The following is a 17,207-nucleotide window of genomic DNA, read 5'->3' on the forward strand; positions in this document are numbered from 1 at the left end:
TGCATACCAAACTGAAGGTCCACAAAATCATTGTGCTGACTTCACTATTGTATACCTGTAAAACCTGGACAGTCTATTAGCACCATGCCGTAAAATGGAACTGCTTCCACCTGAATTGTGTTAGGAAGATTCTGAGATTACTTGACATGATGAGGTAAAGAACACTGAGGTCTTTTTTCAAGGTGAACTTGCAAGCATTCAAATTCTATTGCAAAGGGCACAAATCTGATGAGCTGTCCATGTAGCCCAAATGCATGTTTAACTAAAAAGCTATTTTATGGAAAACTCATGTAAGGCAAGTGCTCACACAGTGGCCAGAAGAAGCAGTACCGGGACATGTCAAGATCTCTCTGAAGAACTTCAGTATCAGTTGTGAGACGTGGGAACCGCTGGCATGGGACTTTCTGATATGACATGCCTCCATCAAAGAAGGTGCTGTACTCCATGAGCAAAGCAGAATCGCAGCAGCACAAAGGAAACATGAGCTGTGCAAATCCAGACATCTCCATCCCAAATGTTATAATGGACGACTTGCGCCTGACCTGTGGTAGAGCCTTCTGAACTCATGTTGAACTGATCAGCCACAGCCAGATACACTGTACCCTGACCCTAGCATTGGGCTGTCATTGGTCCTCTTCGAAAATGAAGGGTAAACAACTATGCAGACACATAATACACACGTGTGTGTATATATATATGTACACACACATATACACACACGTGTGTATATGTGTCAACTTAATAGAACCTCTTCCCTGATTCTATGACAGCAGCCTAAATACTGGTTCCTCTTTGATGATGGAGGATTTAATTTATGTATACTATTTTTTTTACAAGAAGTATATATTATATTTAGCATGATAGTAACAAAATTGTTCTACTTGCTTGTATCCTCATCTGGACTTCCTTCTATCTTCTGTGTATTTTTTAAGGTTTCGTTTACATACTTTTCTTCCCTTTTTTGCATCACTATGACAAACTTTGCCCTGACATTGTTGTTCTACTCTCTCTTTCCTCCATGCCCCACCCATAGAAGTTAAGCCAAATAAATTCATACATTTACTTTGAATCAAGATGTGTAGTATGTCTCATACTGTGCCTGTAGTCAATTGCCTTTCCACCAAGAGGTGGAAACCATTTTTCATCATTAGTCATCTGAAGCTGTGATTCATCATTGCATCATTCAGAGTTCTTAAATCTAAGTTATTTTCCTTTATGTTATTATAGTCATTGTATAAATTGTTCTCTTGGGTCTCCTCATTTTACTCTTTATCAGTTCATAAAAGTTTCCCTGGGTTTGTCTGAATTTTTATTATTTTTGTTATTTTATTTTTTGTATTATTCTATAGCACGATATTATTCCATTATATGTATTTACTATAATTCATTCAGCCATTTCTCAATTTATGGGCACCTACTTTATTTCCAGTTCTTTGCTTTCTAGACTTCTCCCACTCCTTTGTCTGTGTTTCAAATATTCTACCCAATGCTAGTCTTGTCTTTTCCATTCAAATCCATTTATTTTACACTACATTTTTAAAAATCATATTTTATTTTTCCCTAATTGCATATAAAAACAAATTTTAACATTTTTTTTGTTTTGAATTCTAAATTCTATTCTTCCCTCCTTTCCCTCCTCCCTCCCTGATACAGTAAGCAATCTGAAATAGGTTATACATGTGCAATCTTGTAAAACATTTCTATATTAGTTATTTTGTGCAAGAACATTAGAAAGAAAGAAAAATAATATGCTTCAGTCTTTATTCAGACAACATCAGTTCTTTCCCTGGAGACAGATAGCATTTTTCATCATGAATCCTTTGAGATTGTCGTGGATTGTGGATCATTATATTGCTGAGAATAGCTAAGTCATTCATAGTTCTTAATCTTACAATAATGTTGTTACTATGTACAATGTTCTCCTGGTTCTGCTCACTTCACTTTGTATCAGTTCATCTAAGTCCTGGTTTTTCTGAAATCATCTTGCTTGTCATTTCTTTTGGACAGTAATATATCACTATAGTCATATACGACAACTTGTTTAGTCATTCCCCAATTGATGGGCATCCCCTCAAAATCCAATTCTTTGCTACTACAAAAAGAGCTGCTATAATTATTTTTGCACAAATAGATCCCTCCCCCTCCCCTCTTTCTCTCGGTCTCTCTCTGTCTCTCTCTGCCTCTCTCTGTCTCTCTGTCTCTGTCTGTCTCTGTCTCTCACTCTGTCTCTCTCTCTGTCATCTCTTTCGGATGCAGACCCTAGCAGTAGTATTCTAGCCCTGTTCTTTTCAACAGGAATTTTTGAAAGCCTTCTATTATATTAAAAAGTTTAATTTTCCCCCTACAGGATTATAGACATTTTTATAGAATTATATTCTTGTTATAAGCCTTTTTTCTTTTGACCACAAGAATGTTATATTCCAAGATATCCTCTCTTTTATAGTAATTGCAGCATAGTTGTGTATGAATCCTATGTGGGGGTCCTTTGTACTTGAACTCTTTCTTGACCTGGAAGCTCTGCGTTTTGAATGATATGCTGAGTGTTCAATTTGGTATTTATTTCAGTAGGTAACTGGTGGAATCTTTTTGTTTTCCCCTTGCTCTCTGGTCCTGATAGATCTGGTCAGTTTTCTTATGTGTTTTTTTAAAAAAATATGGTATCCTAAGTTTTTTGTTTAGTCATGGTTGGCAGGGAATCCTATATTTCTTAAATTATCTCTCTTTGATCTATTTTTCAGTCAGTGGGTTTTAATAATAGATACCTGACATGTTCTTTTAATTTTTTAGCTTTTTGATTTTGTTCTGTTGTCTTATTGTCTAATGCAACCATTGAATTATATTTGTTTCAGCCTGTTTTTCAGAGAGTACACTACTTGGGTAAGATTTTTCACCTGTTCTAAGCTATTTATTCTTCTAAAAATTTTTCCTTCAAGATCTCTAGTTTTAATTTTTATCTCTTGCTTCATTTCTTCCAACTCTTGAAGTCCTTATGGTCAAGTCATTCTTTTTTTCCCTTGAGGCTCCCCTTGTATTTATCATGCAGTTACTCTCTTCTTCTGGGTTTGCCTCTTGAATTTCTTTTAAGCCATAAAGCTATAGTACTTCCTCGTTGTATTTGGAATTTCCTTTTGTTCACTCATATCTCCAGCCTCAGTTTTTAGATTGGGACTTTGTGCCAGGACCAGACTCTACTCCTCTTATATATTAGATGAGATAGGCAAGGTCCTTCTTGGTCCTGTGAACTCTGTAGCGTGGGTGTTGCTGTTACTGTCTTGCCTCAGTTTTCAATGGGATGGCTTGTTTCTGGACCCCTCTTTTTCCTGTTCCACAGCCTTGACTTGGGACACTGAGCTCTGCTTTGAGATGGAGCCAGCCCTCACTCTGCCTCCATCCCTGGGTTTTGCCTCTTGCTCTGGTGGCCCGTCATTGGTGCTGGCCTGGATCCTGTTTCCATTTCTTTGTCCTTGCACAATAATGCATCGGTAGTAACTTTTTTCTTTGTCACAGTCTAGACAAGTCCCCATTGGATATTGGGAAGTATGGTATTTCTGGTGTACTTCTGCTTTATCTCCTTGATCCCCCAGTTCAGCTCTCTAATATTAGAGATTGTGTTTTGGATCTCCTGATGGGCTTTCCACAGTGGGCTTCTGAGGTTCTTCTCATTTGTCTTCTTGGGCAGTCCCCTGTCAAGATCTTTCCTGTTCTGGCTCCAACAGGATATGAGGCGTCACTCTGGCCTCAGGCCTCTTACAGAGCCCACTTATCTTTTTTTTAGATCATATTTATTTGATGATAAACTTCACTCCATGTCCTTTCTGTTATTTCTTATTCATCATGTGTTACAGCCTGCTCATCCTCATTATGCACCACTCCATTGCCCCTGAATGATATGCAGAGGAGTGCAAATGTCTGACCAAATCCTGCCAAAAGGAAACTCAAAGGAGAAATGGTACATGCCCCAGCTCCTAGGCTCGGCAAGGTGGGCAAGGAGCACAAGCTTCTGCTGGGGGAGGGGTCTTAGAAGGCAAATTTCTCTTTATTGATTTGTTTGCTTGCTTATTTATTCATTATATAGGAGTTGCCCTACATGAAGAAATATTTTCTCTCTTCTTGTAGTTTTTATTACTTTACTTGGTTCATTTCTTATAGTTTTGAGATGAGAGCTCATCTTAAAGTCTTCTCTCTCTCACTCGTTTTGACCAAAGTCCCTATATATGTAGCCTTATACCTAAAATATGGCTTCTATTTTGGAAAGTATAACTGTCAACAGTATTTAAACGATGATATGTTGTTGTTGTTGTTGTTGTTGTTTAGTCATGTCCGACTTTCATGACCCTGTATGGAGTTTTCTTGGCAAAGCTAATGGAGTGGTTTGCCATTTTCTTCTCCAGTACCTTTCTATATATTTGACACTGAATAGCTAGTGGCCTTTTTTTTTGAGTAGAGTGTAAATTATTTTAACTTGATGTAAAAAATAACTTTGAATTTGAAGGAGGGACTTTCTGTAATATTCTGCCTTTCTTTGAATTGAAAATACATTTAGAGGGATATTTATCTTTCACACATAGTAGTGAAAATGAGCCAATGATGTGTTTTGTTTAATTTCCACTTACTGAAAGAAAAAAAATCTTTTAAAATTACAGGGAAATTATGATGATTAAGTCTTCATACGCTGTTATTTACTTTGCCATGAAAAAAGCTTAGATTTAAAATTGTATTTGTTTTTTGCCAGATCTCTTGACCCTGTGATAACTACTGCTTTACAAGGTCTTGCTGTCATAGAAAATCACCTTGTGGAAGTGGACGGAGATACGCTTTTCTTGTATGGCTCTGGAGCTCTAGAATCACTGGATCGGAACTGGAGTGTTCAGACAGCAGGATTGGTCACAACAGTCTCTTTCACTTTCATAGAATTTGATGAAATAGTCCAAGTACTCCCCAAATTGAAGATTAAATTTCCTAATTCTTTGGTAAACCTTTATTAATAATATGTTTGAATAGCTTAGTTGTAGCTCATGTGGTTGGTTCAAAGCTTTGTTTTAATCCTTTTGTTTCCTGCAGTTTCTATCTAGCAGGTTTGTTAAACTAACGAGACTTTCTAAAGCCAGGACTATAAATTAGGATTGAAAATGGTCTTATGGTTTTCTTGTGCTATTGGTAATTCAACCATTGTAAAGTGCTTTGGCCCTTTGTAGTAGAATGGAAATGAAAAATAAAAGAACTACTTCAGATTATTTACTTTCCCTTACAAAACATTTGCTAGGATCTACTCACATAGTAGACAGTTTGAGTATATTTTATTTATTATATCTTATATGGTCATGACATACTATATTTCTTAAAGATTTTCATAATAATTGTCATGCATATATGTATTTCTTGACTATATTTGAAAAATTTAATGAGGCTTAATTTTGCTGATTTTTATATTAGTGTAATCTACATTTTTAAAAATTATGATTTTACAACATTATTTAATGAAAAATTTATTATAGTGTTTTCTTTCTGTAACTCAATTGATTTCCTGCATCTATCACCTTTCCTTATATTAGTACTTTTTATCATCATCCATAAAAAAGACAGGTTAGAAATGAAAGCTCTGTATGCTAGTGAATGGAGTTCTAAAATGACAGATGTAACACTTGTATGGTCATCCCAGTTCTACTAACTTTTTCTGGGGGGAGCCAATTTAACCATTTGTGTCTTATAGTTAGCTTTAAAAAATTCAATAGCCTCCTTCTACCTTATAGGACCAGTAAAAAATTCTGTATAAAGTTATTTGAAAACTTCATCATGTCTTTCATTTAAAGATTTGGATCAGTGCAAAGGCAACCAAGATTCAGCATTCTTAGAATTTATATAGTTTTTTTAGATCGCAAAATCATAGAGTTCAAAGGAGATCACAAAGCTAATCTAGGTTAGCCTCTACTTGAATAGTTATTCCTAAATGGGGTTGTTTTGCAGGTAGGAAATAAATATCTTTCCCATTTTGTTTTGAAGTGAGCATATTAAATCTGTTAATAAATAAATAAATAAATAATTTTGCCTTTATTTATTTGAATACTGATTAGCCAAACCTCAGGTCAGTAGGTAGACCACAAGTATAAAAATGATCCATGAAATTCTAAGTTTGATGATTTAAGATGTTTAAATTTAGTATCATTTACATTTACATTTTTGTTTTATAGCACCTTAAGTTCAAGGAGACAAATCTTGTTATGCTGCAGCAATTTAATGCACTGGCACAGCTTCGTCGCATTGACCAGTTGACAATCGATCCTCAGGGAAATCCAGTTGTCAATTTTACACTCTGGAAATACTATGTGCTATTTAGACTGAGCCATTTTAGCATGCAGAAAATAAATGGAACTGAGGTAACCTAATCATATCCTTTGTGAATAACATGAGTATAATTTCTCTCTAAAAGGAAGTCATATAAAAAATAGTAAGGAAATGAAATAGCCAAATAATCAGAGAAGGTTTATTTCATTTTATAATCTAAAATAACAAAAATCACATCACTCAAAAAGTTTGGGTGTTAAGCCAGCTTTGCAAATAGCATTGGCTCAAAGTGGGTAATAAAGAACATTGATGTCACTTATTTTTCTGATAGGAAGATAACAACATGGTAAAATATTTAGTGACTAGTCAAATGTTTTGTACTTATTTGTAGGTAATATGCTCTTTGGGTTCTTCAGAAATCAAAGCTCCTGACTTATTCTGTGCTTCATGCATTGTCTCATATCCAAAAGGGCTTAAATGGTGACTGGTAAGACTTAGAAAAAGAAAGAAAAGAATAGGATAAGAGAAAGGAAAGATAAAGTTCTGGGAAAGAGGAGAGAGTAAAACCAAGAAATGCAGAAGGGAGCAAAAATATTTAAAAAGAAAAAGATGAAAGAAGAGAAAAAAATGAGCAATCTCTATTCTGTGCTTTAAATAGCTTGTAACTACTGGCTTCTGTCTAACTGTTTGGATAACTCAAGGCTAGAGATGACTGACAGATTTATCTAGGGAGAGTATTATCTTTTAATAATAACAACTAACACCTAGGTAGTGTTTTAAAGTTTTCGAAGTACTTTCCAAAATCTTTCATTTGAACCACAATAATTCTAGGAATTACCCCCATTTTACGGAAGAAGAAACTGAGAATCAGAATTGCTAAAGAAGTTACCTGAAGTAACAGGGTTAGTAAATATCCAAACACAGTCTTCTCACTCTATATCCAACAGTATCTACTATCCTGCCCTGCCATTTCAAAGCTCTTGAAGAGCAATTGCCTCAGATGTTGTTAGTCAGGTTTGTCTTACATTGATCCCCAGTTATTAGCAGTCTAGGCAGGGGGATTCCACGCTCTTTAAATGTTACTCTGGAAGAAAAGAAAAGTGGTGCTGCCAATACTAAACATAGCTATCCCCCAAATTAGCAGTTAAATCATTGAAACGTAACTAAATCAGGGGAACCAGGCCAAATTTTCAGAAATGCCCTTTTTCCTTCTTTGTTAGTGGTAAAATGAACAGATTCTTGTCTTCACTGAAAATGACCGTACTTGCCAGTAATTATGACACTATAGATACTTTTAGCCTGGCTCTTTCAAAATCTAGCATATCTTCCAGAGACTGAGGTTTTTTGATTTAACCAACCTAGGGTAGCCATTGGACATCTCCATCACCATGGTAGATAGCCACGATTTGAAGAAGGTAAAATAGTCTTGGGCCCCTTGAATATATATGGTTGTTCAAACTGCTTTTCAAGGAGTCTAGTTTAATCTAGGCCTCCAGGGCAACGTAAGAGATCCTGAGCAGAGCCCCCAAACTATCCAGCCTCAACAGAAACTCCCAGGATTGCCAAAACTAGCCCAAGCCAGAGGAAATTTTGTGGTGGTAGAGTAAATTTCCAAAATGCACTCTCTCTACACCAAACCAACAGCTTAGGCTAATTGAAATTGGGGCACAGGATACTAGATACTTGCAAATAAATGTAATTTACCCAAATTATATGTGAACATAAAAGAACAAAACAATATAATTGTAGACTGTAGAAAGGGAAAATAACCAAACCACACTATTTTAAGTTATATCTTTGAATAGAAAGAAAATATAATATTTGAAGAGCTACAGAATCTGTGATACTTGTGTAATATATTACCATGTGATCAGCTTTTGTTTGGTCGATTTATTGAATATTTATTTAGCACCTACAGTTTGCCAAGCTCCATGTCAGATACTAGAGGATAAAGAAAGTTCAGATAAAACAATTTCTACCCTTGTGGCGGCTCTGTCCTGGCCCTCTTCTCTTTTATTTCTATACTCTTTCACTTGGGGAATATCATCAACTCCCATGTATTTAATTATTGTCTCTGTGCAAATGACTCCCAGCTTTATATATCCAGTTCTAGTCTCTCTCCTGAGTTCCATTTCTGTATATCTACCTATTAGACATTTCAAGCTGTATATCTCATAGGCATCTCAGACTCAACATATCCAAAATAGAATTCATCGTCTTCCCTCTTGCAACCCTTCCCTTTTCCAGACTTCTCTCTTTCTGCCAAAAACACGGGTATCCTTGCAGACATCCAATTTCATAACCTTGAGGTTATCCTCTACTCTTTCTCACCCACACATTCAAGTAGTTGCCATTCTTATTGTTTTTACCTCAACTATGTCTCCACTCACACAGCTACCATACTAGTTCAGACCTTCATCACCTCTTGTGTAGACTATTTCAGTAGCTCCCTAATTAATCTCCCTGCCTCAAGTCTCTCTTCATTCCAATATAGCCTTCTCACAGCTGCCAGAGTGATTTTCCTAAAATTTGGGTCTGAAAATGTCGCTCCTCTATTTAGTAAACACTAATGGCTCCCTATTGTGTTTAGGATCAAATATCAACTACTTTGGCTTTTAAAGTGCTTTACAACCTAGTTCCAGTGTACTTTCCCAATATTGTTACGTATTACTCCTCTTCCTACACTCTGCAGTCCAGCCATACTGGTCTCCTTGCTATTGCTCACATACAACACTTAAATCCCCATTGCTTTTATTCTGGCTGCCTCCACTCATGGAATTCAGTTCCTCTTTATCTCAGTGTTTTAAAATCCCTTGAAAGATTGGAGCTATTTCAATTTTATCGTTGTGCCCCTAGCACTCTCTTTGACATTTTATGCTCTTCACAACCTGGCCCCTTCCTGCCTTTCTGGTTGTCTTAAACTTGATTCCTGTCCTCCTCTCCTTCTCTGATCAAACACACTGGCCTACTTGCGCACATAGGACTTCATCTTCTATCTCTGTGCCTTTGCCCTGGATATACCCTTACCCACAATGCACTCTCTCTCTGACTCTACCTGTTGGATTCCATGATTTTATTTAAGACTCCCTTCAAGCACCACCTTCTTCATGAAGCTTTTTTTGGTCTTTTCCCTTCCCCCAGCTTCTTGTGCCTTCCTTCTCCAAACTACCTTTTATTTTTATTTTATTAAACATTCATTTACATCTGTATATGTTGTTTTCCTTCCATTAGAATGTAAACATCTTGAGGGCAGGAATTATTTCCCTTTAGTCTTTGTATCTGCAGTGCTTAGCATAGTATCTAGCAGTAGTAGGTGTTAAATCAAAAAACATTTATTATGGCTTATTAATAAACACATGTTGATTGATTGATTACTATGTGGAATGCCTTTATATAGTATTCAAATCAATGTCAAAAATTTTGCAAATTTTAAAAAATTAGTAAAATATTTGAATTGCAAAAATATTGTTTTACATGAAGGAAAATACATATATATTTTAATCCAAGTTGTACCTTCAGGTCTAGGTTACACATGATTCCTCATAGGAAAGAATTACTATGAGCTATATATAATCTAGTATATGAAGAGAATCAAAAAGGGCTAAATGAAAACTGAAATTCTATATAATAACTCCAAAGAGGAAAGGAGATTTCTTCCCTAAGCCAGTGAATATTTTCTCCTGGGAGGTGATCAAAGAAATGCCTTGTGAGGAAAGGTATGAGTAATTCCATGATTGACCTTTTGACACTTCATTAAAATAAATTAGTTTTAATATTTGCTTGGAAATTTCCTCTCAGTTTCTTATGCTTTCCAAAATCTACTGTTTATTTTAAAAATTTTCTCATTAAGAATTTCAGATACCTCAGAAATAGTTTCCAGACTCCTAAGCTTCTGCTAACAGGGAACTACAAAACCAAATGCTGGAGAGGATATTGGTGAGGGACAGGGGGTATGGCCAAAGGGAGATAGATGCTTCTCCCAACAACCTGCAGAGAGCATGATTTCAAGGAAAGTTTAAAGGAAAGAATTCATTCAGATTTTTCCTTGGAGTTCTGTTAGTAATGTCTGAAATGGGCAACATGTTGTTTTTTACTTTTTTTTGTCATTTTTCCTCAGGTGACACAGAATGACATGATAATGGCTGAAAGGCTTTTTGGAATTCTGGCACATGTAGCATCTTCTGAATTACCACAGTATCGGCTGCTTTCACTTCTGGGGGAAGTCAGGTGACCATCAGTTTTTTATTTAAACAGCAGAGTACTGACATCCTGGAGCAGTCTTAAAAATCATTCATACCTTAATTCTGTCTTTCATCTTTGCCTTGGGTTGGTAAGGGTGCTTATGTGTTAGCATAGCACCACCTTCAGCTACTGGGGTTTATGCATCAATCCTTCCAGAATCTTACCCTGCAGAAGCAGTTTTCCATATTGCAGGATTTTTCTATTTAGGGACAATGGTTCCCATTTACTATGACTGCCTATCTAAAAGGTTTATAACATTTCATACCCAACAGGCAGTCATGTCAGGTGGGAACTGATGCAGGTGCCTGACCCATCTTTCTGATGAGGCCTTTTAGGGCTAAGAGACCATAAATTCCTTGAGGGTAGGGACTTTTGTTTTATTTTGTCTTTGTGTAGCCAGTACCTAAAGCAGTGCCTTTCCATGTAGTAGGTGTTTAATAAATGTTTGTTGGATAATTGTATTATACTTTAAGATTTGCAAAATACTTTCCTTATAATAACCCTGTGAGATATTATTGTAAAGGAGTAATATCTCCCATCTTTTCATGTTTGAACCTGACCTTTGATTTCATCAATGTAATCAGCCAATTGATGACTCAACAAGCATTTATTAAGTGTTTACTATGAGCCAGGAGTAATACTAGGCACTGGGGAATACAAAGACAGAAATGAAACTACCCCTGCTGTCAAGAAGCCTGTGTTCTATCTGAGTCCCCAGTAAAACAGTCTCTTCCAATGCACATTAGCACCTGAGAGAGAAAGTGACTTGGGCAGGACCCTGTGGCCCACTGTGTCAAACGCAGGATCCTGTTCTTCCTTTTTGGAAGGCTGGCTTCATCTAGAACGCTGTGTTGCCCCCAACTGGTAGGGCCCTCTGACTCAGACAGGTCACTGGTCTGGCTGAGGGTCCCACACCAGCAAGGTCATTGGTGGCTGGGATGTATACCCAGTTTTACAGGTGAGGAAACTGAGCCCCAGAAACTGTAACTTGCCTTAGTTTGAGTGAGTGCAGGTACTTTCTACTTTCCTGCCATCCTCCCTTCAGCTCTTTCCTTTTTTCACTTGAGCTCTACTCTACTTTTCTACATTGTATGATTTATTCCTGCCAAAGCTTACATGCTTTCATTATGCCAGAGACTGTACTGTTAAGAAATGACTTGTGGCTCATTCATAGTTGTGGGTTGAGCACTGTCTGGCCTTGGTTGTCAAAAGGTGAAGTGACATGTTTATCCATGATAAAGTATTTATTAACAAATGTTTTAGTTGATACTTGCTGGCTGTACAATAGCTCTGTGAAGGTTACTAAGGATTTTTAAACTTAAGGCAATTTGATTCATTGTATTGTACTTTTTTCACACTAGACTTTTTCCATTTTAGAAAAGTTTCATTTGCCAAACCAATAAACTATGTTTATGGTGATGATTTGCAGTTTTCAAATTAAAGAATTCAATTGAGTAGGCTAACCAGACAAAGATTAGATTACTTAATACCTGTTTCAAGCATACGAAATGTAACAAACTCAATTTCATAAAGCAAATGTTCAAAAAAAGCAAATTCACTTATTGGAAGAGAACAAAAAACAGTAGAGGTTTTAATAGTGTGTCAACGTCTTTATTTTCTTCCTTCAGGAAGAAGCAATTCCGGTATCTGCTAGAAGGAAAAGGGAAAAAATCTGGGGGTGTCAGTGAAGAAGGTAATGATAGCAAAAGACTTTGTGGAGAAAATACAAATCGAGCTACACTGAATTATACCACAAGAGACTTTTATACAGAAAAACTTGAGGTAAAACTGCTTAATTAATCTTTGGGGTCTTGTGTTTTGACATAGTACAAATGGTTTGTGATTTTTTCTTGATTATTCATTTTGGTGTCAAGTCAACATTTAGATAACTTATTTGGTCTGCAGTAATGTAGTTCAGCCTTCAAATGTATCTTTAGTATTGGTTCAGTCTAGGAAGACTGTAGTGTAAAAGAAAAGGGTTCATAGGGAAAATCCATAGTTCATCCATTTTCTATTGTCAGAAAAACAACTAGCAGGAAACTGAGAAAAGCAGAAGTGCTTGTTATGACTTAGAGCATAGTCAAATGTGAATTGGTCCTTTGGCTCCCAGTTGCTTTCTTTTCTGCTGATGACTAACCTTTCTGTTTGGACCTCTGGCATTTTTCCCTACTTTCTAACTCCACAATTCCATGAAATTCTGTGTTCTTAACTCTGGATAGTGCCTTGATATCCATATTAACCCTGCTGTAGCTACTCAGACTAAAAAAGCTAAGGCGAACATTCATTCAAATGTTTATTTAACAGATATCTTTTTGAGGTTTTACTGTAAGCTTGCTAAGTGCTGTGGGGGATACATAAATTTAGAGCTAGAGGGGACCATAGAGCCCATCTAGTCCAAATCTCTTTTCCCACTATCCACTCCCCTCCCCCCGCCCCACTCCTCATTTTACAGGTGAGGAAACCTAATCACGGAGGGGTTGGTGAATAGCTCAAGATCACACAAGTAGTAAAGGACAGAGGCAGGATTCAAAACCAGGTCTTCTGACTCCAAATCCAGGGCTCTTCCCACTGTTCAACTTTACCTCATATGGAAGTATGATACACATTTCTTGCCTTACCATCTAGTAGAAAGAAGACACACACGCATACAAAACATTTAAACAGTAGAATACTAGCATCTTAGAATTTGAAGGGTCCAAATACCAATATAAATGTCTCTTCAACAACATTGACATCCACCTTCTTCAAAACTATTTCTAGTGACACAGAACTCACCCCTTTGTGAGGTTGCCATGGCTTTCTTTTTTTTTTTTTAAATGTTTTATTAATTTATTTTGAATTATCAGTAATCAGTTCCATACCCTTTTGAGTTTTAAATTTTTCTTCCCCTCCCTCCCTATATCCCTCCCCAACACAGCGTGCAATCTAATATAGGCTATACATATACATTCCTTTTAAACATATTTTCACATTAGTGATGTTATAAATAAGAATTAGAACTAATAGGAGGAACCACCAGAAAGAGGAAACAAAATACAACAGAAGAAAAAAAATAGCAAATAGTATGCTTTGATCTGCATTCAAACTCCGTAGTTCTTTCTTTGGATGTGGATATCATTTTCCATCATGAGGCTTTTGGAGATGTTTTAGATCCTTGTATTGCTGAGAGGGGTTAAGTCTATCAAAGTCAGTCATCACTCAGTGTGACTGTCACCGTGTCCAATGTTCTCCTCGTTCTGCTCACTTCACTCAGCATCAAACCATCCAAGTCTTTCCAGGTTTATCTGAAGTCTGCCTATTCATCATTTCTTATAGCACAATAATATTCCATTACATTCATATATCACATTCACAATTGTGATTACTATCTGTGTCTTTCTCTCTATCCTTCCCCCCCATGTATGCTTTTCTTTCTCCTTTCTCCTTTTCCCTCCTCACTAATGTTTTGCTTTTGACCACTGCCTCCCTCAGTCCCACCTCCCTTCTATTAGCCCCCTTCCTTTTCTTTCCCCTTTTCCCTCCTACTGTCTATAGGGCATGTTAGATTTCTATACCTAACTAATTATGTTTTTCCCTTCTTGAGCCAAATCTATTGAAAGTAAGGTTCAAACAGTGCTCATCTCCCTTCCTTCTTTCCCTCTGCTGTAATAGGTTTTTGTGCCTTTTCCTGTGATGTAATTTACCCTTGTCTGCTTCCTCCTTTCCTTTTTTCTCAGTACATTTACTTAGTTAGATCAGATTAATTCACTTACTTGGATCTATTTAACCCACTTGATTAGATTTTTTTCATCATTACATCAAAGTCAATTTATACTCACCCCCTTTATGTATACCCCTTTAAAGTGGTGTAATAACAATACAGTTCTCAAGAGTTACAAGTGTCATCTTCCCATGTAGGGATGTAAACAGTTTGCCCTTATTAATAACATGTTGTTTCTTTCTGTCCCATTTACCTTTTTATGTCTCTCTTGAGTCTTGTATTTGAAGATCAAGTTTTCTGCTGAGCTCTGGTCTTTTTATCAGGAAGGTATGGAAGTCCCCTATTTTGTTGAATATCCATCTCCTCCCCTGAAAGATCATGCTCATTTTTGCTGGGTAGTTGATCCTTGGTTGTAATCCAAGCTCCTTTGTCTTATGGAATATCATATTCCACGCCCTACCGTCTTTTAATGTAGAAGCTGCAAGGTCCTGTGTAATCCTGACTGTGGTTCCATGATATTTAAATTGTTTCTTTCTGGGTGCTTGCAGTATTTTCTCTTTGACCTGGTAATTTTGGAATTTGGCTACTATATTCCTTGGTGTTTGCAATTTGGGATCTCTTTCAGGAGGTGATCGGTGGATTCTTTCTATGACTCTTTTACCCTCTGGTTCTAGGACCTCAGGGCAGTTTTCCTTTATGATTTCCTGAAAGATACTGGCCAGGCTCTTTTTTTCATCATGATTTTCAGGTAGACCAATAATTTTTAAATTGTCTCTCCTGGATCGATTTTCCAGGTCAGTTGTTTTACCAATGAGATATTTTACATTTTCATCATCTTTTGTTTTTGTTTGACTGATTCTTGCTCTCTCATAGAATCATTAGCTTCCATTTGCTCAATTCTAATTTTTAACAAATTGTTTTCTTCTATTAGATTTTGTACCTTCTTCCCCATTTGGCCAATTGTATTTTTTAGGGACTTGTTTTCTTCGTTGTACTTTTTCCCCAGTTGACCAATTGTATTTTTTTAGGGACTTGTTTTCTTCAGTGTGCTTTTTTTCCAGTTGGCCAATTGTATTTTTTAAGGACTTGTTTTCTACAGTTAACTTTTTGTCCTTCCTTTTCCAAGCTATTGACTCTCTCTTGCATACCTCTCATTTCTTTTCCCATTTTTTCTTCTACTTCTCTCGTTTGACTTTTAAAATCCTTCTTGAGCTCTTCTAAGAAGGCTTCTTGGGCTTCAGACCAGTTCACATTCCCTTTTGAGGTTCCAGATGTAGGTTTGTTGACACTGTTGTCCTCTTCAGAATTTCTGCCTTGATCTTCACTCTTCCTATAATAAGAATCTATCGTATGTTTCTTTTTGCTCATGGTGTTTGCTTATTTCCTGGCCTTTAAAGAGATTGGGCTGTCCTTCTGGGGAGCAGAGGGCACTGACCCAGGCTTCTTGTGTTGGGAGCCTAGGGCCTGGTCACTGGCTTTGTGTGCTGGGGCCTCCAATGTTGGCAGTTGGAGGCTGTAGGATTCTGGCAGCTTACCTGGTGTTGGGCTGGAATCAGCAACACTGGAACTCTAAGGGTAGGATTGGGTAATGTGGCTCCTAGAGATTTCCTGCTCACCCAGGCCTTTCCTTCCTTTCGCTTTCTTCAGCTCCTTTCAGATGGATGTTGTAGGGTGTTTATCTGCCTGGGGCCCCTTGGAGCACTGCTTCCCTTAGCTTTGCTGAGGCACTGGGAGATCCAGTTGCTGTAGAATGCCAAAGCACCTGGTGGTTTTCTGAGCTGGTTTCCACCAGTTCCCCCACCCTCAGTGAGGCTCTCGGGGATCCAGGTGTTGGTGTTTGCCTGCTCCACAGCCTGGGCTTCAGGATCTCCTCCTGGTATGCTGAGGTGGGGCTTTCTGCTAGCTTGCTGGGAAGACTCCTGTTCTGTACTGCTCCCCTTCCCCCAGGGTAAGAGGTGCCTTTCTAGTTAATCCCTCAAGCTACCTGGGCTACTGGACTACTGCACCCCATCTTTCTTCTGGTTCAGCTGTTCCAGGGTTTTTCCTAGGGTGATATTTTCTGGGCTTTCAGGGGTTAATAAGAGAGACTCACCTCTTACTCTGCCATCTTGGCTTCCTCACCATGGCTTCTTGAACAGTGTGAAGTTGAAACATCCTATTTCATTTCTTGACTTTGTATCTCTAGTACTTGTGCATGTTAGACCCTTATTGCTGAAACAGTTTGAATCTTAATTCTGCTTTCTAGAGAAAGTAATAATAAATTTATCATTATTTCGCATGGTAGCCCTGAAAATATTTGACATCAGCTCTCATGTCTTCCTTTAGTGTTTTTTTTTGTCCAGATTATGTCAGAGCTGCCAACCTCTATCAGCCAGGGTCCTGTGACTTCTGTATCCCTGAGAGCAAAGACAGCTGGCTGGCCCATCATCCTAGCCCATTCCTTCAGTGCAGAACACAAGGTGACACCACCACCAAGGGCGCCATAAGTCTCTTGATGTTGGTCCCCAGAGATATAGTCATAGAAACAGCCCACACTGGGAGTCAGCCCAGAAACATTAAGCTCCTTTAGTGTCAGGATATTTTTAGATTTGCACAAGCACTGCCTTCATGGAGCCTCAGCCTGCTTGAGAAAGAAGACATGGCCAGCTGAGACTCTATGACTTTGTCAATTTGGGATCTCCTTAGGCCTCGAGGCCTCAAGTAACTTGTTCATGATCACGCCTCGGTGGCAGGGGTTATCAACTCTCACCTGTGTCATAGTTAAAAGAAGTAGTAGAGGCAGGATTTGAACCCACATCTTTGTGACAGGCACTAGGTCCAGCATGATCATTTGCCATTCTATATTATTCTGTCTTTATCTGCAGACTCTATGGGACCCCCAGAAATGACCACTAATTTCTAAAAGTACATCAGCTTCATTTCCACTGTCTACTGCCCTCAAAGATTTTAGAGACTGTCACAGTGTGTGGAGGGGCCAAGGTAA

At 37.6% G+C, this 17,207-nt stretch overlaps 1 protein-coding gene across 2 annotated transcripts in view; it reads left to right on the forward strand.

Annotated features, from left to right (window-relative positions):
- Positions 1-17,207, forward strand: part of LRRC49 (leucine rich repeat containing 49) — a 201,007-nt gene that overhangs the window by 173,267 nt on the left and 10,533 nt on the right. For both annotated transcript variants that reach the window (XM_027851402.1, XM_027851401.1), the window contains 4 exons: positions 4,733-4,970; positions 6,189-6,374; positions 10,400-10,509; positions 12,153-12,306. In XM_027851402.1, the coding sequence (XP_027707203.1) occupies positions 4,733-4,970; positions 6,189-6,374; positions 10,400-10,509; positions 12,153-12,306 (688 nt within the window). The remainder of the gene's footprint in view (positions 1-4,732; positions 4,971-6,188; positions 6,375-10,399; positions 10,510-12,152; positions 12,307-17,207) is intronic.

The sequence above is a fragment of the Vombatus ursinus genome, unplaced genomic scaffold (assembly GCF_900497805.2).
Source record: "Vombatus ursinus unplaced genomic scaffold, bare-nosed wombat genome assembly UNPS02009205.1, whole genome shotgun sequence".
Classification (NCBI taxonomy): Eukaryota; Metazoa; Chordata; class Mammalia; order Diprotodontia; family Vombatidae; genus Vombatus; species Vombatus ursinus.